Consider the following 25,920-nt stretch of genomic DNA (forward strand, 5'->3'; position numbering starts at 1 on the left):
TGTAATGTGTACACCCCAAAGGTACTGTTGATGTTGCTGTGAAGCAGCAGGCTACTAGGTGGAGTTAGCTGCTTGTGTAGAGCTAGATGAATATCGGCTTTGTTGTGACGTTTTTTGGGGACATCCTACAGTCATTGACCAAGAAGGAACACATATCTCAGTCGACGTCAGTTTATTTCCATTCGCTTTACAATGGTACAATTCTTGCTTCTGGAATGAGTAGACCTGCAATAAGCAAAGCGCAACCGTGAATAGGCTAGAATATTTAAAAAAAGCAGGCATTTGACTCTACATGGCTGGTCTTGTGCACATTAAAACCAGCCATGTAGAGTCACGAATTAACTGCACGAAGTGCATTAAGTGCACTAAGCGAAGTGCATTAAGCGCACTGCATTAAGTGCACGAATTAACTCTCGTGCACTACTATACACAATTTTTCACTTCACAACAGAACCGTATGATACAATTGGTAATCTTAACAGCTCACCTCTTCAGCCAATACTCCCTGGGGAGCAACATCCTGTTAGCCATGTTGTTGTTTTTTTCGGAATTCGTCGCGTACCCACATAACATGACTGAAATGGAAAATAGCTATAAATAACAATGTACTTAAATGACTTCCTCTTGAAATATTTATTGTAATCAGATATGCTTTTGCGCTTAGTACAGTGCAAAAGCCTGCGCAACATTTGCAGATGTTCGCGGTAAGCAATTCGAGGAGATCAAGTATACCGACTTGTGCTGATTTTTGAACAAATATGACGACAAATTTTAACAAATGAAATATTGCTCACAATGATAAATGCTGCTGTACGGTGCGGCATTATCGGTGTCTTAACCTCGAATGAATTTGTTGTTCCTAAACGCGCAACGAACCACAAACGGTACCAATCTACTAACACATACCCACCTACATCTATTATATACAGGCACTTCGGCTATTTTGATTCAGTCAAATTACTCGTATGAGAATGCAACTATGTGTGGATAACACACTGCTAAGCCAGACAGTCTACGAAAGCATAACTCACCAGAATTATTTGTTCTCGGTCTTGGTCAACACAGCGCGATATACGTTGGGACTATGACGATTCATTCAACTCAATTTTCACCGGAACAATATGCGCTGCTCGAAAGACAACGACGGAAAATAAAGTGCTGCTTAAGTCCGCTAATTTGCACGTTAGAGCACTACAAATCGATAGACAATATTATTGCGTCATAAACTACAACTGATCGCTAACACATGGATGGATGGATGGAGCTTAACACAAGAAACGAGATACCCAACGTTTCTAGACACCATCCGAACTTCCGAAGTGAGAGCGTGAGAGTATATATAATAAGATATCAAAACACGAAAGGAAGAGTATTGATCGGCCCTCCTTCTATAGCATGCAAAACGTGATTAGCGCTGAGATGAACATGCATGTCCATGACGCGAGTTATTTTCACTGATCAAAAATAGGTCACGTGGGATTGCGTGACGCTTGCGAAATGTGCAGCAATGTGCGGTGAGCATCATGGCGAAACGAAACTTTTAAATCGTGCATTGCACTTGATGGTAGCTGCAGGAAACGAAGCAAACTTTTGAGACACTGGATTACCAGGTATGTTGGCATCTTTTTCATTCCTGCATGTCATTTCAAATTACACTATATGTGAATACATGGTGTTTCATGGGTGTCATGTCTCACGATGCTGGGGAAGTAGTTGCATGGGGAAGTGTGCATGGTTCTAGACTTTTAATTTTTGATCGCGTAATCGAAATATCGGCACCTCTCGCATTGTGGCTTGCATGTGACCAACCAAGTGCTGTTCCTTTACTAGCGCTTCCTACAAACGACAAAACGAAACATGTGGGAATGTATATTTTTGATTACTCATATATAACAAGAAAATGTATCGTTTTCAGGTTGCTGCCACTACTCCATGTGCCCTTGTCTTGCGTGTATGATTACACTAACGACGTCGCCCACCACCGACGGAAGTGTTTTGCGTACACGCGTTTCAGCATGAAGCCTGCAGGTAACATCTGATGCTTACCCTTCTGATATTCTGAGTTTACATATTGTAGCTTAGAGGAATTCCGAATGCCCAGAGTGACACACACTTATAACATCGTGACATCAGTGCAGTGGCATGAGCTCTAATGTAGTGTGACGGTCCGAGTTTCTTGACAAAATTGGTTTCACAGACTTTTTCCAATTATCTAGCACCAAAGGGACAGCGCGCCCTGTTACTTCCAAACGGTTGCGAGAGCTCGTGTTCCCCCACAGTTGAAAACCATAAAACTTTAGTTGGCATGTGCGCAGTGTCTCTCCGTGGGAAGGGTGACATCTGCTCCCCCTTGGACAGTGTTGTTTTCCCCTAGAGGCGGCTTTGTGTAGAGGGCAGCATAACTGTAACTGTATGTTAACGGAAGCAGTGGCAATTACAGCGTTCTTCGAATGCAGTCTCGGACGCACATGTGTTTTTGGTTTGGCGTACGTGACTGACCCGGGCTGTGTCATGGCGCGGGAAGGTTATATAAACCATGGGTGACTTCGAGAGAGGGAGAGAGTGGGACAGTCGCCGAAAAGACAATCGTAGTTTACGTCGAGGGTCCGAACCAGCGAACAGTCATCAAGACGTGATCCAGAGCGGGAGCCCGGACGGATGCCCGGAGGGAGATGGACGACGGCGGCGCCTTGATGCCTGGAACCTACCTTCGACCTGAGGGTTCGTCCCCGAAGTCTCCTTCCACCTGCGCTGACGTCCGGGCAACCGAAGTTACGAACAAGAGGCCCACCTGGCGGTGACTGACCGGAAAGAGGTGCACCCGACGACGATGTGGCGAGCGAAGAGACGGATCGACGAGGGCGGTAGCCGAGCTCCTGGGACCGAGCCTCCAAGTGGGACGGTAGGCCTGCCGCCAAGTCGCCGTCTTCGCTATTGTTTGACCCGGCCGTGGACCAAGAATGGAGACCAGAGCGGATGAAGATCGACGGAAGCAGCAACCGAAAGCCGCAGCATGGAAAGCCGGCCGCGTAGGTCACTGCCGAAGTCGTCTTCAGAGCTCGTCTGCCACGCCATCGTCCATGGCCTGGTGAAGATGTGGTGTCGTCGGGGTGCGCAAAATCAGGGTCAGTCACTCTTGCCGCTTGTTCTGTCTGCCTCGTTTGTACATAATTCGCGCATTCATTTCCCGCGCGTTTTTGTATACTTGTTCATTTGAGTATATCATGCGACATAGTTAAGTTGGGTCCGCTTTATCTCATGTGTATCATTGTCGCGATTCCTGTAATCTTTCATGTAAAGTGAATAACACCGTTGCAGTTGAGCTTTCATTAAATCACGTTTCGTTGTTGTTAACGAAGTGTGTGATTGTCATTCCTTCTCGCCCCTGCGGGTGCCCACGTTGAGTGTATCCCCTTTTCTTCGGTAATTTTGTGCTCCGTCCCCCTTACGGCATCGGAAACGAGGGACGTCACAGTAGTTCCCCACGAAAATGAACAAGGGAGTGGTTTATCCAGAATCCCAAGCACAGGAAGGGTGTTGGAAAAAATGTGTGGGGGGAGGGCATCATTATAGTTACGTCATTACAGCTTAACATATCATTACAGACGTATCTGAAGCTGAAATCGCAAGGGCACCCCCTGTAGGGGGTGCACAGGCGAAAAAGTTAGGGGGGTGTAGGGGGCCTGGATAAAGCACTGACGAGGGGGACTCCCCCACCCCATGTCAAGCCTCATAAAACACCTCCTGAAATATTTTCCTGGCTATGCAGCTGCATCATTATGACGTAATTGTCATTGTTGTCCATAATTCTTGAATATGTTTTGAATATACGGAAAAAGAAGTCTTCTTGACAGCATATGTGTTATGGTCATCATCAAACAAGAGCATATGTCATTTTGTTCAGTGCCTTATGTACTTTTTTTTAAATTTCAGGTGGACGTAAATTGTAGAAGGCAGCTAGTGGAGCAGAAGACCATGGTCATAGGTCATGGTGCTCCTGGAGCTCCCTGTGGGCTCCCTTGTGGAGTACTTTTCAGAACACACACGGTTTGCTCGCAGAACCAACCAGTAGGATGTTGCTAGAATACTGAGAGAACATGGCGTAACACATACAAATATCGTGTGACACATATGACAATAAAAACATTTTTCACGAGGGATGCATGAAACACTGTCGCAATATTGTGTGCATGAACCATTGTGTGTGACACAAGCTGTGGGGGCACACCGCCTCGGACACATTTTGGGAAGCATAAAACACAGTATATACACAGCTAATATGGTGGATGCTTCTTTTTTTTTTTTTTGCCGTTATGAGACATTTTCGGCCGTATTGAGACTTTGGTCGTAATGAAACTTCGGCCGTAATGAGATGTTACCCTTAATACAGCACGATCACAAGCAGCCTACCTCAACGCAGTAAACACAGCCTTAAACAGAAAATCCGAATTCCTTTTACTACAAGAACCTTACGAAGGACACATCAATACCGAACTCGACCCATCTCTACAATATATTAGAAACTATGTAAAAGCAAAAGTTGAAATCATTTGTTTAAACAGCCAATGGGACATTTCCCCAATTGCTCTCACCGACGAAATTATCTCATTAAAATGCATAAATAAATCGGGAACTTTTTTGATAATTAATGACTATGCTCCTCCCAGGAATAATTTAAACACAACCCTCTCGAACAAATAATTAAACAGCATAGCAATTCATCAAGAATAATTACAGGAGACTTGAATGCTAAATCAACATTATGGGGTAATTCTGCCGATGATAGAGGGGATCTACTTTTAGACTTCCTTATGACAAACAACTTAACCACAGTCAACTACCCCTACGGTCTACCAACTTTTGAAAGAGTAAATGGACGTGACAATAACTCCAATTAACAACTTACATAAAATGGACGTCTTAGACCTGCTATCGCTTAGTGACCATAGATTCATTGAATTTAACACCACCAATTCCACAAATGAGAAACAACTAAGACTTACAAAAAACAGCCAAATAGAATTAAATAAACGTATTTCTGAAGACAACTACGTTGATCTAAATTCAAATGTCGTAGAAAAGCCAAATTTAAAAATCACCATAAAAACCTCTACAGACAAATTTACAGAAATGGTGTATTGAGGGTCGTCCGCCAATCACACAGACAGGTACCCTGGTGGACTGAATAACTGAAACAATTACGTAGTAGAGTAAGAAAGTTACGTCGTAAATACCAACTTTAAAAAGACGATGAAACCAAAAAACAAGGTAAGGATACATACTATCGAAAACTCAACAGCTACAAGGAACAAATAGTATATGCAAAAAACCCAACATTTTCAAAAAAAATATGTTCTGAAGTTGAGTCTAGCAACCCCTTTACTCTCCCCTACAAACTGGCCATTACCAAATTGAAACAGAAATATATTATCCCACCTCTAAAATCAGGTAACGGGCCCACTAAATCTCTAGTCGAATCCATTGAACTAATAATCAAAGGAATACTAAAAAGCAATATAAATGTAAGCCCGTCTCCAATTAACGAGGAATTTCTTTCAGAAGGAAACTTCCCAGAAATTACGACTGAAGAAATAAACAGAGCACTTTACTCCCTTAAACCCAACACAGCCTGTGGATTAGATAATATTAATTTGAATACTGTACGTGCACTACATAATTAACACCCCAACTTCCTCACTCGCCTCTACAACAAGTTCCTACACTGTAATTTACTACTACAATACTACAATTTCCCGGACATCTGGAAAAATGCCAAATTAATAATTATCAGAAAACCTGACAAACCAGCCAATGCAGCAAACGCTTATAGACCGCTAAGCATAATTCCCATTATCAATAGAATCTTGGGAAAAAAATCATTTTCAGACGGCTTCACTTCTTTGTACACCAAGGATCCATACACCATCCTAATCAGTACGGCTTTATATACAATCGTTCCACTACTTCAGCACTAATTTAAAGAAAATCATCGATCAGGCAAATCGCTTTCGATTCTGCTAACCATAACGCCATCTTATCAGGACTTAGTAAAAGAAAAGGCCTGCAAGAATTATTCAACATAATCAAAAAATTTCTGCAAAACAGGAAAGTAACTTACGTAACTAACTCAGAAAATATCATATTCTCAATTCAGCAAGGATGCCCTCAGGGATCCAGTCTCAGCCCTCTGCTCTGGGCCATACCTCATCAATGACATCTGCTCAATCCCCTTACCTCCAAACTCTCAACTACAAGCACACGCCAACGAAATCATCGTTACTATGACGGGACAGTCAAGACAAGAAATAGAAAATAAGGCTAACCCATCCCTTAAATGTATAAATTCATGGGCAAATCAAAAAGCTTTAGTTATAAATCCTTCAAAAGCAAAAGCCTTAATTATCACTTATGGCAATAAATATCACAAAAGACCAGCTGTCATTAAATTAAACAATGAATCCATCAAATTTAGTCCTTTCCCTAAAATACTTGGCATAACATTCGACAACAACAACAGTTGCTTAGAACACCTTGAAGAGGTTAAAAAGAAAGTCGCGATTTTAACAGCCAATATCCAAAAAAATTCTAGCAATCATTGGGGACTCAGTGCAAGCGTTTGACATGAAATTTATATTAAATCTACCGAAAGAATAATTCTACACGAAGCCAATGCATGGTGGAGAAACAGTAATAACTCTCATTCAACGAATTCCACTTCTTACAGCTTACAGAACCTCTTCCTGCGAAACTCTTCCTGTACTCTGTAATGCGCTTCCTATAACACACAAAACCGAAGCAGAAATCAAAACTAATACTATCATGCACTTAATAAAAAAAAACATCTCTATTAATGACAAACTAATTACCCCTGTAGAAGTCCTTTACTCTGTAAATCCATGGAATGCCCACGCATCACAGGATAATAAAATTCCGTTAACCAACCACGATCAAAAGCCTTTACCTAACTTATCAATATTTTTGGACTGCAACAGATAATAAAAAAACTTTGGTGCCGCTACATCATCCGAGATCCACAAAATAACAGAAAACTATCAAAAATATTCCGCATTTCCAAAGACACCAATATTTGTGACGGATGCCTTCTGACAGCCATATACAAGCTATTGCTAGGAGCGTGCTATGTGGTGTAGTTAATTTTTACGAGTGTAGCCCACTAGCTCACAGCGTTCGCTGCGCATTTGTCATCATCCATGATAAGAGCACGCTATCTCACCTACGGAACGACAGAACCGCCAGCGCTGTTTACCAGTCGCTTTGATAAAGAATATTAAAGCATCTCGTGCGGCTGCTCCTAATCTGCCGTCGCCCCCGTGCGTGAACCAGGTGGATAACACGAAATTGACAGCCGCATAGCTGATCCAAAGAGCGCATTGGTGCACTGCTCCGCGCAAGAAATATGTAAACCGAAACCGATTAATTACTTGGAAAAATCACTAAGTGTCGACGCAGTTTTTCTCTTGCAATATTTTTCGCTGAATGTCCCAATGCGTAAGACAGAGGTTCCGTAAGCGTGCGAAGTAAAACTTAAAGGTTCGGATGTTCATTTAATTAGTGAGCGTATGCGAATGAGCCTCTCACTACTCATTTCGTGGCCGATGTCCCAAGGATCGTTACCAAACAGAAATTTCTTCAATGGCGCCACCTGTTCACGAATTATTCAGCCGGGGGATTTTCGTGAAACACCCGGTATATCTACCATAGATCCGCTTTTGCCCTGCTTCGTCCCCTTGACTGTGGTTTCGCTGCTCCCCTCCCTATTCCATCATCACTCACTACTCCTTTATCAATTCTTTCATTTATTTTATCCTTCTCACCCATGTTCCTGCAGTACCTCGTGTGGACAGGAATATGACTGATTTAAGTGAGATTGTTTACTTTGTGTGTTTTCGTGTTAGAGCCTCGAAGCAACTCTGGCAATGAGGGGTTTACATACGTGGACAGATGGAGAGAGGACAGCGGGAAGGAGTGGGCGACAGGGGGGGTTAATATGCGTCCTGGGCCGACTTCACGGGGAAGTGTGCTGACATTCGTCTGGAAAGTTTGCCAGAAAACCCAAGGAAAACCTCAGACAGCACAGCCTGGAATATATAATAATAATAATAAAGGTAGAGTGGAGTGCCACGGGGCGAGGGGAAGAATTAAAACAAAGAGAGAAAAGCCTTTTCTCTCTTTGTTTTAATTCTTCCCCTCGCCCCGTGGCACTCCACTCTACCTTTATTATTATTATTATATATTCCAGGCTGTGCTGTCTGAGGTTTTCCTTGGGTTTTCTGGCAAACTTTCCAGACGAATGTCGGCACACTTCCCCGTGAAGTCGGCCCAGGACGCATATTAACCCCCCTGCCGCCCACTCCTTCCCGCTGTCCTCTCTCCATCTGTCCACGTATGTAAACCCCTCATTGCCAGAGTTGCTTCGAGGCTCTAACACGAAAACACACAAAGTAAACAATCTCAGTTCTCTTTCATCCTTTCCTCACTTTGGAGCAATTCTGTCTCCTGACCCTGGATTCCCCCCCCCACCAGAGTCCGTTGATTTAGAACAAAGCTGTGACTGCACGTCTTGCGTATGGTATACGCTAGGACTTGTACTGGAATTACGAAGACAAAACAAGAAAAGGAATAATTTTAATGAGTGACGGACTTTCTTCCACAGTCTGCACTTGGAAATGAGAAACCTGCAAGGCATGAAAGTTCTGAAAACAATTTTAATGAGTGACCAGGTTTCGTGTAGGAAGGTGGCCCCTCATTAAAATTCTGATGAAATGCCACATTCTGTGTAAGAGTGCGTGAGGGATTAGTTTCGGCGTTTGAATACCGTCTTCATCCAGGCTTCAACCTTTCTTCCTTCTCCTACGTTATCAGGTCTAGTGTGTGGTTTCAAATAACACCAGAACATTACTGTAGAATGGGTTAGTTCTGCGGCCTTATTAAACTATAAATTGGTATGGGGGTACGTTTAGGCAATATTTCGCGGTGAAACTAATTAAGCACACGCCGCCGGCGACGGATCATATGTCATTTCGTGCATTTCGCTAACCACCGACACAGCACCGGAGGGACCTAATCCCTTGATCTGCTTCATTGCAGACCCAAAAGTGTGTCTCATTTTCCCTGCTCAGCCAAATCCTTTAACGGACCCCTACTGAATGTGTCTCTTAGTTACATTTTGTAAGAATGGAAACATTTCATACTCAACACAAAGAATTATGGAACATTGATCCGAAACAGTTGTCGAGAAAGCGAGATGCAAATACGTCTCGAAAACGCGCCGCGCTACTGATCACGCCACACTGGCATACCCTTCCCGACGATTTCCCAAAGGGCCTCTTTCGGACGGGGAACCTCACACAGTAACCATGTGCTCATGCTTTCCTATATGATTTCTCAAGTAAACACACAAGCCCACACACGTGGAACGATGCATGTGATATCTGGTGATGGTAAGAAACGAAGCGTGACTCTCTTGCAAAGAGACATGCCCTAACATAAATCTTCCATCTCCCAAGCACAGTGGAAGGCTCAAAGAAACCAGTGGCCGAAAAACCATATAAAGGCGGGACTCGGACTGAATATTGAATTAGCAAAAGTGGCCTTTTTTCTTTTTATTCGTGAAGTTCCCTTTCTGGTTCACAAAGCATGGCAGAGCATCGCAAACGTAGAACTACGTCAGCTTCTTCCTCATGTTTTCCCATTCCAAATCATCAAACTTCACCCTCTCAAACTTGAAGAACCGAGCTCCCTATACAACAAAATCTGCCGATTTCCCCTCCAGTCAAGCTCACCTGCCCAACAACTTGATAGCAGTGTCCGTGGTCCCGATTAAACTGAGGGCAGGGCCGGCGTGAGTGGAGTAGACGGGAATGGCACCTTGGTCGCTTCAGGTGCCCGCACGACCCAGGTCCGACGTAATGAAATAACGAAAAAAGACTTCATTATATGATTACGACGGGCCTTGGGTCGTGCAGGACTCTCCCCACGACTCGGTAGTCTAAGAAATACTTAGATTACCGAAACATGAGGAGGAGGCGTCCAGCATGACCCATCCCCGGGGCCCGTAATTCCTCTCGCCTGCCCTGGTTGGGAGCAGTCTTGATTAAATGCTACATATAACTTATATTCCCTCAGTCGCTTCCCTGGCATGTCTACGAAGTGAGTAGGAGCACTCGACCTCAGGGACGCCATGTTGGCAGGGTTCAGTATAGGGTCAAAAGCTATCATATCTTGAGTAGCTCCAAGCCAGGGTGTTTCGGGCACACTAGAATTCCGCAAGGTGAGACGATAATGACATGGCCAAGTGACTGTAGAACTTCTCTATAGCGCTGTACAGGCGGCACATGAGTTATCATGAAAATAAACAAACGTGGCAAAACATACCGAACAGCATGAACTCTTGAAAGGTCCCGGTGTCTGAAAATAGTGTCCAGCCCCTTCCTTGTCCAGCTGTCTCGCCTTATCGTCGTAAAAAAAAAAAAACTGCTGTGGGTATGGGCATCTCTCCATGTCGTGCAGTCGTTCTGTCGTTTTTTTTTTTTTTTTTGTTTATGAGGTGAAAAGAGGTTGGCCAGAATGTTCCGTTGTCGTGAATTTCGGGCAAGCTGCCTGGCACTACTTGGTGTCAAGCAGAGTGGCTGAAAGCAACATGGAAATATATAACCACTGTCCAAAACTATGATCGCCTCAAGTAGCTAGTGACAAGAAATCATCATCATGATCATCATCATTGTCATCAAGCAGGAGAGCTTTGCTGGGTCGCGAGGAGCCTACTAGGAACTTCCCGAGTATGCTGCTGTCAAAGAATATATCATCATAATGTTCGGACATCTTACGTTTCAGCTTAGCAAAGTTAACAGACAAGAATGATTTGAACCCATTTGGAGTCAGAGGCTGCTGATATGCCAGGGGTGCACCAACGAGGGCTGGTCCAAATTCTGTCAAAAGAAACAAGCACAATGTACGGGCAATTTTCATCTTCTGGCTTCGGAAGCAGTGGCAAAGCGATTAGTCCCATGGTGATGCATGTACATCAGAATCCATTGGCTATACAGGGTGTTTCTTTTATCTGAAACAAATTTTCATAAAAAAAGGAGTTGCTAAGGGCGGTTTTACTTTTGTCATTGGATTACTCGACGGGGCTACTACTAGGAAACCAATTTCTTGCTCTATTAACGAGCTAATTACGAGAGTTATTATAACAACTTTTTAATTATTCACTTTAGGAAGCACATTGCAATTGCAATCTTAAAGCCTGACCACCACATGACCCGCTCGAACCACTGATCAAGCACTAAAATAATCTCAGCGCGTGCTATAGAAGTATTTCACCTCTGCCGTCCGCTGGAAAGAGAAAGTGATGGCCAAAAGAGCGACGGTGACGTCGATATCTCCGCCCTAACTTAACGTCACAGAAAAACGTTACACACAATGTTGGCAAACCCTTATCGCGGTATGGTTCACGATCTTCGTTTTGTTTATCTTTTCCATTCCATTCCTTGTTTCATGTGTTCCAGTCGCTTGCCGTATCAGTCATTTCATCATGCCGGACACAGCTCTTGCCCTTCCCCGGTACGATAAGGGCTGATATGTAGCGGTGATGCGCAAATCGCTTTTCAAGTAAAAAAGAAAAACAAAACAAATATCCTGAAAACAGATCGTGAGGGCGTCACCGTCGCTCTTTTGCCGACCACTTGAGGTGCGCGACAGACGGCAGAGCTGAACTAATTAGGTCGGTGGTACGCGCTGCAATTACTTTCGTGCTTCGTCAATGGTTCGAATGCATCATGTGAAGATCGGGCTTTAATATTGCAGTTGCAATGCGCTCCCTAAAGTCAATAATTAAAAAGATGATTACAATAACTCAGTTAATTAGTCCCCTAATTGAGAATAAATACGGCTTCCTAGTAGCAGCCAAGTCGAGTAATCCAATGACAAAAGTAAAAGCGTTCTAAGGCAACTCCCCTTCTTATGATAATTTGTTGCAGATAAAAGGAAACACCCGGTATATTTCCAGTGTTTGCTCGCCCGTAAGAGGTCGTCGGTACGTCCGTCCTCCTGCTTTCAAGGTAAACATCATTGGCATAGAAACCTTGGGCAAAACATATACGGTTAAAATGAAAGTACATACTTCGTATTCGTGTGGCAAGCCTTGAGTGTCGTCGTGATAGTGTAGGTGGTGTAGCACTCGGTCATAAACTTATACCTGCGTCGGTAACATCGCGACTCCAAAGGTTTCTTGTGGTAGAATTCCCGTATGACGTCACTCGTCATAGTTGGATATATCATGAAACAAGTATGTCGTCCTGAGCACATAGCTGGGCGTCCTCACTCATGAGGACCCTCATGAAGACGCCTCAACCTCACCTCACGACAATGGGGTGAGGGTGAGTGAGGCCAGATCAAGCTGCTCTCGATGTTCCTCACGAGGACAGTCGTGAGGCATTGTCCCTCATAAGGCCTACCGCGAGGGCCCTCATGAGGCCAGTCGTCGTGAGGCCATCAATACGTGAGGGTACAACGAATTCCGTCAGGAGCCTCATGGATGAGGCCGTGAGGCCCTTTGTGAGGAACCCCACGGATGAGGCAATGAGGCCTTTCGTGAGGAACCTCATGGATGAGGCTGTGAGGCCTTTCGTGAGGGATCTCGCGGATGAGGCCATGAGGCCTTTCGTGAGGGACCTCACGGATGAGATGATGGGTTCGGGCTCTTCATTGCTCATGCCAAACACTAATGTTAAACCTCACTGTTACCAAATTTATCCAAGCACCGCACGAAACCCTATAAACAGTCTAATGCCGAGCAGTATCATTAGTACCAACTGCTGATACAGTAGTTCAACGCCGACGTGTCATGTGAACATGGCGGAAAGTCCTTTTGAGGCTCATGTGCTAGTGACTTAAAGACACGTCAGGCCATAACGGTATTCGCGAGGCGAGGGGTCGTGAGGCCATGAAGGTCGTCATGAGAAGAACGTACGTGAGGCAGTGAGGACCCTCATGAGATGAGGGCACGTGAGTATGAGGACTCGTGAGGTCATGTAGGTCCACATTAGGCGAAAGTACGTGAGGCGCTGTGAGGACATGGGGGCCCTCATGAGGTGAGGACACGTGAGGATGAGGACCTCATGAGGTGAAGATACATGAGGCCATAAGGGTTGTGAATAGCCTCATGGGGTGAATGCATGTGAGGATGAGGATGGTGAGGCCTCTGAGGATCCCGATGCCCTGAGGTGAGGTTTGTGAGGGCAAAATTTAAAATGGGATGTGAGGGTGACTGAGGCTTAGTTACTGGTGAGGAAAATTTTGTGAGGGTGAGTGAGGCCAATAAAGTCTGTGCTTCGTGAGGTGAGGATGAGTGAGGCCGCAGGAAAATGCCCTCCTATGCCTGAGCGATGCACATCCACTAATTTTCAGCTTAAATCCACGCCAGCAATTAGTAGAAGCACAACGGAGAACTCCGATACCACGCTACTAGCTTGACTGTATCATGGCCGCAGTGACCCAGTGTTGGCAGATCAGGTTGCGATTTCGGAAACGGTGTATAGCTTCATAAAGCGGGATCAAAGAAACACAGCGTTTTCATGTGCATGTTTAGCCGATATACAGCAATATTTGGAATCTTCGTAATTTTGGAAATGTTTGCACAACCCCTTTAGCAGGCCATCTCTATCTAGGTGGCGTTGAAAGTGACTATCTTCAAAGCACAGTTGCGATTGCCGGACCCGTAATAATGAGTGTGTCACGTCGTCTAAGCGATCAGTCTTTGTTTATGTAGGCAGCATTGTGCAGGGTTTGTATCTAGGGTGCTTTCCCTCTTTGTATCTCAATAACTTAAGGTACACAAAGAAAAATTGTATTTCCTAATCCCATGGCATATAGTACAATTTGTGCATGATGCAAAGAAAAACAAATATCGAAGTGCCACGACATCTCAAAACGCCTAGATGAGAAGTGTTATGATTACTGCGCTTTACGGATTATCTCTTTCGGCTGATTGGCTTTTTCTTTTTTTGTCAGAAATTAGACGGGATATCGAATGCAAAGAGGAAAGCAGCAGGGTGCATTGGTCATCACTCAACCAGAAAATAATTTGACCTCGACGCGGACATGTTTTCATCTTTCATGGAGGTGGGGGAGTGGAGTAGCTGCCGTACTCATTGTGCCCCATTCTACTAAGGAAGGAAAAAGATCCAAACCGCGTTGCAGCCAATCTCTCTGATTCTCTCTCATTTCTGATGGGGGAGGGAAAAATCGAACAGAGATGTTTTTCTTCCTTCGTTTTCCTTCTACCCTGTTTGCTCGTTTTCCAAACTTACTGCGCTCTTGCTAGAAACTTCAGCGTATAATTAGTATCCTGTCCGTTACCATATCTAAGGAAATGCACGGAACCCGCAACTGCAAGGGTTGTCGAAGGTAAAGTACAAGGTTCGTAATGAAGATAACGTGATATAACGTTTTGGATATATAACGTTTTGGAGTTAAACAATACGTGTGAGGATGTATTATTCGCCAAACTGTAAATTACTAGAAAATGCAACTTGGTGCAGTTATTCGCGAATAAATTGTGATTATTAGAAAGATGAGCAGTCCCCTTAAACTTTACAATTACTTATGTCGCCTGCTATGCGTCGTATCTATGCGGGTTTGCGCTGTTTCCTAGCAGTCAGAACTGAAGGCATATGTTTTGCTCGCTTTTAATATTACAGACATGTGACACATAACACGTCACGTGTCTCTTTTTTCTGTCACACGTCACACTTTTATCTGTCACGTAACACGTAACACTTTTGTAACTCTTCTTGTAATACGCCCTTTAGAATTAACTTCAAATCGTCACAAATGGAAAAAATAACATAAAAAACACAGGAAAGTACACTTGTTTTATTCTTCATAATGGACTGACCCGACCCGAAAACACTTCACGGATTTTTAAGCACTCCACATATCGTTCGCGATATTTTGAGGGCGTTCGCCGTATGTGCTGTGTTTACTACGGAGCGGAACAAATACGGTACGTTATATTGGGTGACACTATTGAAGAGGCAATTACGCTCTCAGAAAAGCGAGGGTAAACACTCTGCGACTGGCTTCCTTCTACTAGGTTATTTTCTCTTCTTTTCTTCTTACCCATTTATGCTTTTGCGGGCGACTGAGGGAACAGGAATGACAGGGGAATGAAATAGAGCAGCGACAACCGATCGCTCGATTGGTTTACTTCCACTCTGAAAACATTGACCCACACCAAGATACAGATGCGTAGGCATGGACGTAAGAGCGAATGAAAAAGTAGCAGGCACTTCACAATCCAAAAAAAGCTGTCGGGCATCAAAGGAGAACGAAACAACTCACAGGCATGCAGCAACATCACGCATGCTGCCAAATACAATGCACGTGATATTGGGTACGAGCTATGTCCTAAAGCTCGTTATACACGTTAAAAAAACAACAACAACAACTGAAACTGCTACTTATTTGATTTCGAAGTTATGCCACTGACGCTGACCTTGCACACGGTTCCTCTTTTGATTAATTATGTTCTGAGCCCATGTAACAATGAGCTGACACCGGCAGGCTGATTCACCCAATTCTGAATTTCTCCCTGTTGTCGTTTTGTCTCGAATTATGCTGAGTGGTTCTTGTGAAAATTTCCCTATATTTATGTCCCTCCTTTTATTATATAATAAACATACCCCCCCCCCCCCCCAGATTCATGGTTGATTGTCCTACGGAAATTGCGCTGCACACACTTAGTTGAGATGGCCTACTTAGACACAATATCGTTGGAAGAATTGCGAGAGACCTAATTAGCTTTATAAATATAATTTCTCTGATTGATAAGAATGTCGCTAGTTCAAATTAGAAAGTTGTGGGGCAAAGCCCTGAGACCTCTCACCCGCGAATATGAAAGTCTCATCCAGCTCGTGCACTGCGATAGATGGTGGCACGCCAAATCTGCGCATGTCCAGTCAAGTTTCGTTTCGGGCACGCCCGTTTTATGTCCCCCCTCTCCGTTCCGCGGAAAGGAAGCTCCTAGAAGAGCGCAACTGGTGCATTGCGGGCTCCCATTCGCTTGGCAGATAGTGTTTCTCGTTTTCGCTGTTCTCCCCGGAGGCACTCTCGAGATAGGCTGGACGCACAAAGTGAAGTCACGGAAAAAGAGAACGCCTCTGCGTGGTCGAACTGTTTTTCTCCGTGTGTTTTTGCTGTGCACGGTGACTTTCACTTTCCGGCTCTCGAGTTGAAGCAGTGATGTTATCCGGTGCTACTGATAAGATAGAAAACAACAGGAAGGATATAAGTCGTGTGTAGGATAGGGAAAGACCCTTTGAGACGGAGAAAGACTTGAGCAGGATATAAGCGAAACTTTGTGTGCAATAAAATTCTTGGTTCGTCAGTCAGTGTTGTGTATTGTGTCATTTTTTTTAGGTTCCCGGCATTAGGGGTCTTTAGGGTTACAAGCCATCGACCGTCACCTCATCGATACGTCACCTCATTTTTGATAAGATAGCTCTAGTTCCCGCGCTCATCGCGCGTGTTTGTTCCTTGGGTAAGGCTTGTAACCCTTCCCCCTCTCGTGTGGTGTGTCAATGTATCCTCCTTTGCAGTGGCTTTGCGCTCAAACTACGAGCCGTCAAAAAAGAGGCGGAGCCAAGGAGTCATTTCCACGCATTTTCGGCGAATTTATTTCGGCAATTGCCATTGCATTACGAGTGGTATTATGTGCTATACTCAGTAAAATGACCTCGGGGAACCCATTTCAGCAAAGAAAAGTTAGGCTTCCTTGGGAAATTTCGTAGTTCAATTCAAGAAATTAACTTTCCGTCAATTGAAATGAAATAGAAATGTTACCAATATGTGGCAAAAGAAGAAAATCCGTGTTGACCGCATGTCTCTCCGGGGCCTACGTTTTTTACTATGAATTTCTGTCATGGTTGGTGGACCACACTGTATGTATGTATGTATGCGTATACTTTCGTTGTTGATTGCTGCGGGTATGTAATGGCTAGACGACATCAAAGTTTGCGTAAGGCCCGCAGTTTCCATTAGGTCACAATATTCAACATTTTTAAAGGACAACGGAAACGAAATCTGTCCATTGCAAAAAGGGGACCGAACAAGGTGTAAATATTAGGTAAAATTATGGTGCCATTAGTATTTTGCAAGTACGCTGTGCGGATGGCCATATTTCTGACGATTACGAGAGCGCTGGGCCGCCCACTCGACACGATCACCCATGGAGCGCGCCAAGCATTGCGGGAAAATCTGAGGAGCGCGTGACGTCAAATATCTCTCGCGCTCCATGTGCGGCTGCCCGGCACAAGCAGGCGAATTCTGAATAACGCCTGAAGATGTTTGATTCGGAGATCTCGTGGAAGTCTGAAGACAATATATCCTATGAGAGATGGGTTCGTACATGCTTCTTCGTCTCCGTTCTTTCCCCGTAGCAGGAATTAGACCTACGCCGAAACACCAAATGAAATGAAGCGAAATGAAAGTCAGGGACTCCAACAGGAGAGCCAACGTGCGTCACTTCCGTGGTCTGCTACGGCGGCGTGGCGACGCTCACCAGGGGCTCAGAGTGCTCCACGGCCGAATTTTATATCGCGATTGTGGCGGCATTTCAACTAATATACGCAAATCTAAGTCGAATTCCGGATTGTTTTGGTACACATCGCAATATGAGGCAAATAGCTTTGCAGCCTATTTTCGTTTCCGTCGTCCTAGGATCGAGCGAGAAGTTGTCGGTCTGTCAAAGGTCTGGAGGGTGACGCTAGAGAGCGTGACAAAACACATGCCTGAGTTGAGACTAACAGTGCGTCTGATTCGATCTGATTTCAGCATTACAGAGATGAAGCGAGAAATTGAAAACAATTATTTCCTTGACTTTAGGAAATATAGAAGGGTAACGCTACAGACAGAGACTTCTCTTCATAGACTTATCACTGTTTACAAATAAATGACGTCAGATGGTGGAACAGCGCCCCTAACTTGGTGAAGCGGAACTAACACAGTAAAAAATCAAAATAAGAAGAAGGGCTCAATAAATTACAGCATTTGGTATTTCAAGAATTTTGCGTAATCGCTTACATATTATCAGTCGTATGACCTTATTCTGCTCCATTCTATCGGTAACCCTATCTTTTCGAACGCTTTTTCTAAAGATGGCTACCAGACTCTTCCATGTTTCTGAGCAAGGAGTGCACGTGGTGTTTCTCCACAAAGCTAGCGCGAACATGGTCCTACCCACAAACCACATTTCTTACAGGATTACGACATTGCCTTTCAAGACGATGCAGCCCTTGGGTGGGAGCCGTCTTTTCCTCCCGTGGTGGACTGGGAAAGCGCAGACACGAAAACAACTACAAACGTGAACTGATTTGTGTGGACCATCAATACAAACAAGCGACCCTTAACCTATATGGAGGGAATTGGGTTAGTGAGACGTCTACGTTCTCCGTGCGCGTTTTTTCGGTTTCACTATGCGAACGTCATGATTGTGTCATGGTGGCGTTTTTTGAGTGCAGGTCTATTCCTAAAACTCAAGGGGATCGTGTATTTTCACATTCGTTCGCACACTTAATGGCGCGGATTCTTAACTGGTTTATTTCAGGTGATGGATTTCGACAGGCGGAATTTGAAGCATGGATTTCGTAATGTTTTATTCTTAAGCGTTTATTTCAGCACATATCGGACATACCGTGTTTTCACCGTAGGAGGTGCAGGTTTGATTTCTGTCGCACTCTGACCGTACGTGTTTGGATTTTTCATCTTTTTAGCTATGTTGACACTTGTGTTTTGATTGCAAGTATGCTTGTGTTCCAGCATCTGTATACTTACCCTCAGTCGTGCTTACAATGTTACGAGTGTCACATTACCATAAATATTTGCATGCGTTTTCACTTTTTTGAGACTGTCGCTTCCCAGAATTTGCTCGTTTGCAGCTGTGTTTTGGTGGGGAAAGAACTTCAGACAGGTGGTGGTGGTGGTGATGATGGTGAGAGGCTCGCCGTTGTCCCCATCACAGAGACAGGAGAAGGCATCCAGGCTCAGAATTGATCACTTCTGTAAAAGAAAGGCAGGGGAGAAAGGCAGTAGAGAAGGGGAGCGTCGAGGACAGAGGACACGCGCAACGTGTAAGGGGCGGGGGGGGGGGCGGCATTTCCCAGAACGGGCGACGTTTTCACGTGTCCCAGGAATCGGTTATATACTAATTAACGCAGCTGCAGCTGCGAATAGCAGAGTTCTGTGAGCGGGCAGTCACTGGGCCAAGCGAAATGTGTTTCCATTTTTTTTAGTGTAACAGTTTAGGATGGCTGCTGGTTCCACGGTGGGTAGAGGGACGGGTATAGGGACTGAGCTATGAGTTAGTACGGTTAAGATCAACGATGCAAGTTCGTCCAGTTAAGGAAAAGGAAGGTCTTCCTCGGTTTCACCTGTGCGTGAAGTATGGAGTTCTGTGTGGAACAGCCTGGTATCGACGCGAGATTCGTCGGGTCTCTCCGCCGCACCCGAACTTGCCTGTGTGGCCGTTGTAGGAATTACCGCGAGTATTCCCTGTGTGGCCGTTGTAAAAGCTACCGTGAGTGTTGCCTGTGTGGCCGTTGTAAGAATTACCGCGAGTGTTGCCTATGTGGCCGTTGTAAGAATGACCGCGAGTGTTGCCTGTGTGGCTGTTGTAAGAATTACCGCGAGTATTGCCTGTGTGGCCGTTGGAAAAGCTACCGCGAGTGTTGCCTATGCGGGCGTTGTAAGAACTACCGCGAGTGTTGCCTGTGTGGCCGTTGTAGAGGTACCGCGAGTGTTGCCTGTGTGGCTGTTGTAAGAATTACCGCGAGTGTTGCCTGTGTGGCCGTTGTAGGAATTACAGCGAGTATTGCCTGTGTGGCCGTTGTAAAAGCTACCGTGAGTGTTGCCTGTGTGGCCGTTGTAAGAATTACCGCGAGTGTTGCTTGTGTGGCCGTTGTAAGAATTACCGCGAGTGTTGCTTGTGTGGCCGTCGTAAGAATGACCGCGAGTATTGCCTGTGTGGCCGTTGTAAAAGCTACCGCGAGTGTTGCCTATGCGGGCGTTGTAAGAACTACCGCGAGTGTTGCCTGTGTGGCCGTTGTAAGAATTGCCGCGAGTGTTGCCTGTGTGGCTGTTGTAAGAATTACCGCGAGTGTTGCCTGTGTGGCAGTTGTAGGAATTACCACGAGTGTTGCTTGTGTGGCCGTTGTAAGAATGACCGCCAGTATTGCCTGTGTGGCCGTTGTAAAAGCTACCGCGAGCGTTGCCTATGCGGGCGTTGTAAGAACTACCGCGAGTGTTGCCTGTGTGGCCGTTGTAAGAATTACCGCGAGTGTTGCCTGTGTGGCCGTTGTAAGAATTACCGCGAGTGTTGCCTGTGTGGCTGTTGTAAGAATTACCGCGAGTGTTGCTTGTGTGGCCGTTGTAAGAATTACCGCGAGTATTACCTGTGTGGCCGTTGTAGGGGTACCGCGAGTGTTGCCTGTGTGGCCGTTGTAAGAATTACCGCGAGTGTTGCCTATGTGGCCGTTGTAAAAGCTACCGCGAGTGTTGCCTGTGTGGCCGTTGGGTTACCGCGAGTATTGCCTGTGTGCCCATTGTAGAGGTACCACGAGTGTTGCCCGTGTGGCCGTTGTAAGAATTACGGCGAGTGTTGCCTATGTGGCCGTTGTAAGAATTACCGCGAGTGTTGCCTGTGTGGCCGTTGTAAGAATTACCGCAAGTGTTGCCTGTGTGGCCGTTGTAAGAATTACCGCGAGTGTTGCCTGTGTGGCCGTTGTAAGAATTACCGCGAGTGTTGCCTGTGTGGCCGTTGTAAGAATGACCGCGAGTATTGCCTGTGTGGCCGTTGTAGAGGTACCGCGAGTGTTGCCTGTGTGGCCGTTGTAAGAATTACCGCGAGTATTGCCTGTGTGCCCGTTGTAGAGGTACCACGAGTGTTGCCTGTGTGGCCGTTGTAAGAATTACCGCGAGTGTTGCCTATGTGGCCGTTGTAAGAATTACCGCGAGTATTGCCTGTGTGGCCGTTGTAAAAGCTACCGTGAGTGTTGCCTGTGTGGCCGCTGTAAGAATTACCGCCAGTGTTGCTTGTGTGGCCGTTGTAAGAATGACCGCGAGTGTTGCCTGTGTGGCTGTTGTAAGAATTACCGCGAGTATTGCCTGTGTGGCCGTTGGAAAAGCTACCGCGAGTGTTGCCTATGCGGGCGTTGTAAGAACTACCGCGAGTGTTGCCTGTGTGGCCGTTGTAGAGGTACCACGAGTGTTGCCTGTGTGGCCGTTGTAAGAATTACCGCGAGTGTTGCTTGTGTGGCCGTTGTAAGAATTACCGCGAGTATTGCCTGTGTGGCCGTTGGAAAAGCTACCGCGAGTGTTGCCTATGCGGGCGTTGTAAGAACTACCGCGAGTGTTGCCTGTGTGGCCGTTGTAGAGGTACCGCGAGTGTTGCCTGTGTGGCCGTTGTAAGAATTACCGCGAGTGTTGCTTGTGTGGCCGTTGTAAGAATTACCGCGAGTGTTGCTTGTGTGGCCGTTGTAAGAATGACCGCGAGTATTGCCTGTGTGGCCGTTGTAGAGGTACCGCGAGTGTTGTCTGTGTGGCAGTTGTAGGAATTACCGCGAGTGTTGCGTGTGTGGGCGTTCAAAGAATTACCGCGAGTATTGCCTGTGCGGCCGTTGTAGAAGTACCGCGAGTGTTGCCTGTGTGGCCGTTGTAAGAATTACCGCGAGTGTTGCCTACACTGTAAGAAAATATTCCGTTTCAAAACGGGAACGAATGCTGCTATCCGTTGATGCCAGCCAAGTGCCCGTAGTCTTCCGTTACGGCTCTGATGGTAGACGGCGAATGTACAGGAATGCATCCGTAACTGAGAAAAACGGTGTTGAGTGTGTTGTGAACTGCCAACGGCTACCACTCAGTAAATAGCACATCATCACCGAAGTGCCGTTTGGGCAAGGTACTGCTATATATCAGTAAGTATAGGAAACTGTACTCGTGATGTGCCTCTTCATTACGGCAGCAATTCACTAATTATAATGACGGGGCGCTGTCCAGTAATGAAACGATGATTCCGCTTTAAAACAGGGATAAATGCTGTCGGCCATGATGCTAGCTGGTTTCCTGTTGTTTTCCTTTAAAGTCCTTATGATCAATGCGAGATGTCCAGAGATTTTGTTTCATTGTTAATTGTTCAATTCTCATGTTTTGTGTGTCCAGAGAGGATAGCTTTTCAATAATAACCCTTTATTTTGGAAATTACTGGAAAGACTACAAATAACTTGTGCATGACTTTGGTGGCGGAACATTTGACCGCTATGTATCACATGAGCTGAAAAGAAAAGAAAGTATTACTGAGCCTCCTTAGTCATAATACTTCCACGACAAATTAAATTATTTGATGAATAAAGAAATGTAATATGCTCGTAGGAAGCATTTACAACTTACATGTTCCCACTTCTTGCTATGTTCATCTGCTGCCCTCACTGCCTCACGCATTTATGTATGTAACCCTCTTGATTTTTTTATGCCTGCTGGCTCCCTTCGTTCTCAATGATACCAACCAGGTGCCTAAAATCACAACCAGTTAATAAAATTTCCTTATGAGTATTCAAAATAATTGCATGAAATATTCTTAGTTTCATATGGTGTAATGATCAGGACAAACACTCCATTTCTCTACCAACTATTCCAAATAAGTTTATGAAGAACACTACACGTCCACCACTGCAAGTGGCACAACAAATTTCTGAGCACATAGATGGGATTTTTTTTTTTTCATCCGTGAAACATGCTTATCAGCATAGTTCAGCATGGCAGAGACATCACCATATGTGAAGCATATGAATGTCTCTGAAAGGTTAGCAGTTGATATGGCCTCTGCTATACGTATGTGTTACATCGCCTGCTGTATTTACTGCAGTATGTATCGTACCAGCCGAGTAAATATGTAGTATAATATAAGGAGGGTTCTTGCGAGACAGGCCCGCAGATACTACTACTACATGACGTGAGTTTCAAAATGCTATATTTTACCTGTATGTGATATGCTCTCCTACAACATTTCAATGCATGTCACAACATTTTTTTTATATCTGCTGTACTCTATCCAGGTAAGCCATGCAAACACCAAATATACCTGTGAATAAATATCAGGAGTGCCTCCCACCTTCAATGGATATGCAGGGCCATGACGCTGCCATATGTGCCACTTCCTGTCGTTGAGAGGGAAGCAGAACATTGTCTGCTTCCAATGCATCAAGTACTGTCTTGCTGAGGCTCTCCCAAGGGTAATAAATTCGTGAGAGCAGAGGCATTTGTGGGATTGGTGAAGGTGCACTCACACATGTTGACTGATCTAAACAGGAAAGCAAAACAAAAAATGGCACTTAAAGCCCCAAGCAAGAGGGCAAAGGGGCATCTGGAGATGTATGCACTATACCTTGTTTCCATAGTCCATTTTTAACAATGAAAATGTCATCGAGGCATTTCTCAGCACCAGCAACCATACAGCGAAGTGATAACTCATCCACTAAATACACCTAGAAACAAATAACTGGTGTTACAAAGATTTTTAGAACAACAATGCAATTGAAGCTCATACGAGCATTATAAACGTTATAACAAAAGTGGCATACCTGTATGTCGCCTTCCTGACAAATTCGATGACCCACAGCAACTCTGATTAGCTCCTCAAGACATGTTACTGACACCAAGTTTTTCGTTTTGTGATCTCTACTCCTGATCTTCAGAAACGCCTAGTAAAAAAAAGAAAGAGAAAAAGCAGCAGCATTGAGCAAGCTTTGAAAACCACACACATATGTAGCAATCACTGTAGCACGCATAGGGAAATATATGTACCTCTCATATGGAACTTTCCGTGTCAGAAAACTAGAAGTTAGTAAGCGAAACCAGAAGTATTGTATATATTTGGCAAAAATTTGGTTAAACAGACTATATATACCTCCATAATCATGGTTGAGCAGTGATATTCTGGGGGAGACAACAATAGAGTTTATTACTTCATAAGCTGAATATGGATGACTGTCCATTAATTCTGAGCGTCGCACACAACAATATTCACTTGTACCTGAGGTTCAAGATGGTATAGCATGAGGTCTAGTAGGAAGGTTGATGGCGTTATGCGAAAAAGAAAAATTGGCATCACCTCCGGGCCAGTTTCCACAAAGATGTGTACCAGTTTCCCATAGCACAGGTTGTACTCGTCTCTGGAGACCACAAGATAGTGTCCTGTTGTATGTTGAGTCCCATGAATAGTGACTGTCGAAGCACACAAGAAGGGACTGTCAACTCACAGTGCACGATGCATCTGTAATGAGGTGATGTTTTCAGCGTGCAATATGTGCTTCCTCACTGTCCACACTGCTGGCTGCAAGAAGTCAGAGAGCAAAACTTTTGAGACAATACTTTTTGTGTTGAATGTGTTGGCATTTCGTCAGGATGACACCTGGAGGAATTGGTTCTATAGTTCTTAGAAGCAGCATTAGGTCCCTCTATGGTGCAAGGAACACCACTTGCAAAATCTTCATGTGATAGCAAATGGCCGAAAAGAGCTCGACGAGATGAAAATTTCTGCAGGAACAAAGTGCACCCGTATATCACCTACCAAGAGAGTGCAAAAAAGGGATCCATTTATGTACAGCCTTCAGCTGTGCGAGCAGGAAACTGTTACTGGTGAAAATTTTGACGCCGCTTTGACTAGTAAAGGTACATTTGTCTGGAAAGACTGTGAAATGTGACCTCTTTCATGAATTGTAAACTGTAGAGGATTGCAATTTTGCAGACAGGAGGCCTTCCTATAGTGCAAATGCAACAGATTTCAATGGAAAGTATAACAGGCCATATCGGAATGATATCCACTTTGGAGATTGGGACACCTTCAGGTGAACCTTCCACAAGAGAGTAATTCTCTTTACTCCAGCTCCAAGGGAGAAAATAGAGTCACAACATTTATCAATTTTTAGTGCGAGATCACAGCAAAACACAAATTATTTCAGTAGCCTCCCCCTGAATAACTAAAGGTTAGGCAACTCTTTACGTTTCTACTCATGATCCACACACAGTGACACACACAGACACTGCTCTCCTGCTGTTGCACACCGTTGCTGAAACGCGTCTGCAACGAAACAATTTTTTCAACCATGCATACAAGTGGTGCTTATTTGACTTGGAACAACGAAGCAGAGTTTAAACTCACCTTTGCTTTGCGTACAGTCGGCCAAAGACCAAACACTAGATGCACTTCTAAACACTTAAAACTTCACGGAGCATCTCATGCGTCTACGAGGAAAGAATTTCGCGGGCTTCCAGTTAGCGGCTCAGGTGACAATGCTGTATTGCTCCGCGCTGCGCACTCGCTGACGGCGAGACGCCGACGTCCTTGAGCCTGCCACATTCATCCGAGCAAAAAGTTACGCCCGAATATCGCGATATCAGTGTTGGATCGTTTAAAAACTGTAAATATGTGCTTCGCTGAAGACATGTATCGTCTTCCATATTTCTGCTAGTGTAATCGTGACGTGGTCTGAATAAAATATTTCATTTTCAGCGATATTGCTCTACTCATTCCTGGAAAAGACGACGGGATAGCAACGGTTCATGTGCCGCTACGGAATTGGAGCAGCAATGAAAAAGAGAAGCTCTGGTTCCGTGGGTGCTTTTCCGTAAATTTACGCTCTTTTTTAACAGTGTATGTGGCCGTTGTAAGAATTACCGCGAGTGTTGCCTGTGTGGCCGCTGTAGGAATTACTGCGAGTATTGCCTGTGTGGCCGTTGTAAAAGCTACCGTGAGTGTTGCCTGTGTGGCCGTTGTAAGAATTACCGCGAGTGTTGCTTGTGTGGCCGTTGTAAGAATGACCGCGAGTATTGCCTGTGTGGCCGTTGTAA

General features: G+C 44.9%; 1 protein-coding gene across 5 annotated transcripts; it reads right to left on the reverse strand.

Annotated features, from left to right (window-relative positions):
- Window positions 1–22,186: 22,186 nt before the first annotated feature.
- On the reverse strand, window positions 22,187–25,516 carry LOC135367876 (uncharacterized). Of its 5 annotated transcripts, none has more exons than XR_010414572.1 (7): window positions 24,442–25,516; window positions 24,182–24,343; window positions 23,652–23,771; window positions 23,456–23,555; window positions 23,153–23,371; window positions 22,462–22,584; window positions 22,187–22,345 (listed from the first exon to the last, which is right to left on the reverse strand). XR_010414572.1 is itself a non-coding variant. In XM_064600980.1 (6 exons), the coding sequence occupies exons 1-5, from the start codon at window positions 23,987–23,989 to the stop codon at window positions 22,505–22,507; spliced, it is 501 nt and encodes a 166-aa protein (XP_064457050.1). In that variant the 5' UTR covers window positions 23,990–24,079; the 3' UTR covers window positions 22,187–22,345; window positions 22,462–22,504. The 5 variants fall into 5 exon arrangements, 1 of the variants encoding a protein (XP_064457050.1); XR_010414571.1 differs by having other exon boundaries at window positions 24,182–24,264; window positions 24,330–25,516; XR_010414570.1 differs by having other exon boundaries at window positions 24,182–25,516.
- Between the last annotated feature and the right edge of the window lie 404 nt (window positions 25,517–25,920).

Source organism: Ornithodoros turicata, chromosome 1 (assembly GCF_037126465.1).
Source record: "Ornithodoros turicata isolate Travis chromosome 1, ASM3712646v1, whole genome shotgun sequence".
Lineage (NCBI taxonomy): Eukaryota > Metazoa > Arthropoda > Arachnida > Ixodida > Argasidae > Ornithodoros > Ornithodoros turicata.

Coding starts and splice junctions, on each gene's coding strand:
- LOC135367876 (XM_064600980.1), bottom strand. Junction 23,372..23,455: donor AAATGGACTATGGAAACAAG/GTATAGTGCATA, acceptor TTTCCTGTTTAG/ATCAGTCAACATGTGTGAGT. Junction 22,585..23,182: donor GCCCTGCATATCCATTGAAG/GTGGGAGGCACT, acceptor TTGTGATTTTAG/GCACCTGGTTGGTATCATTG.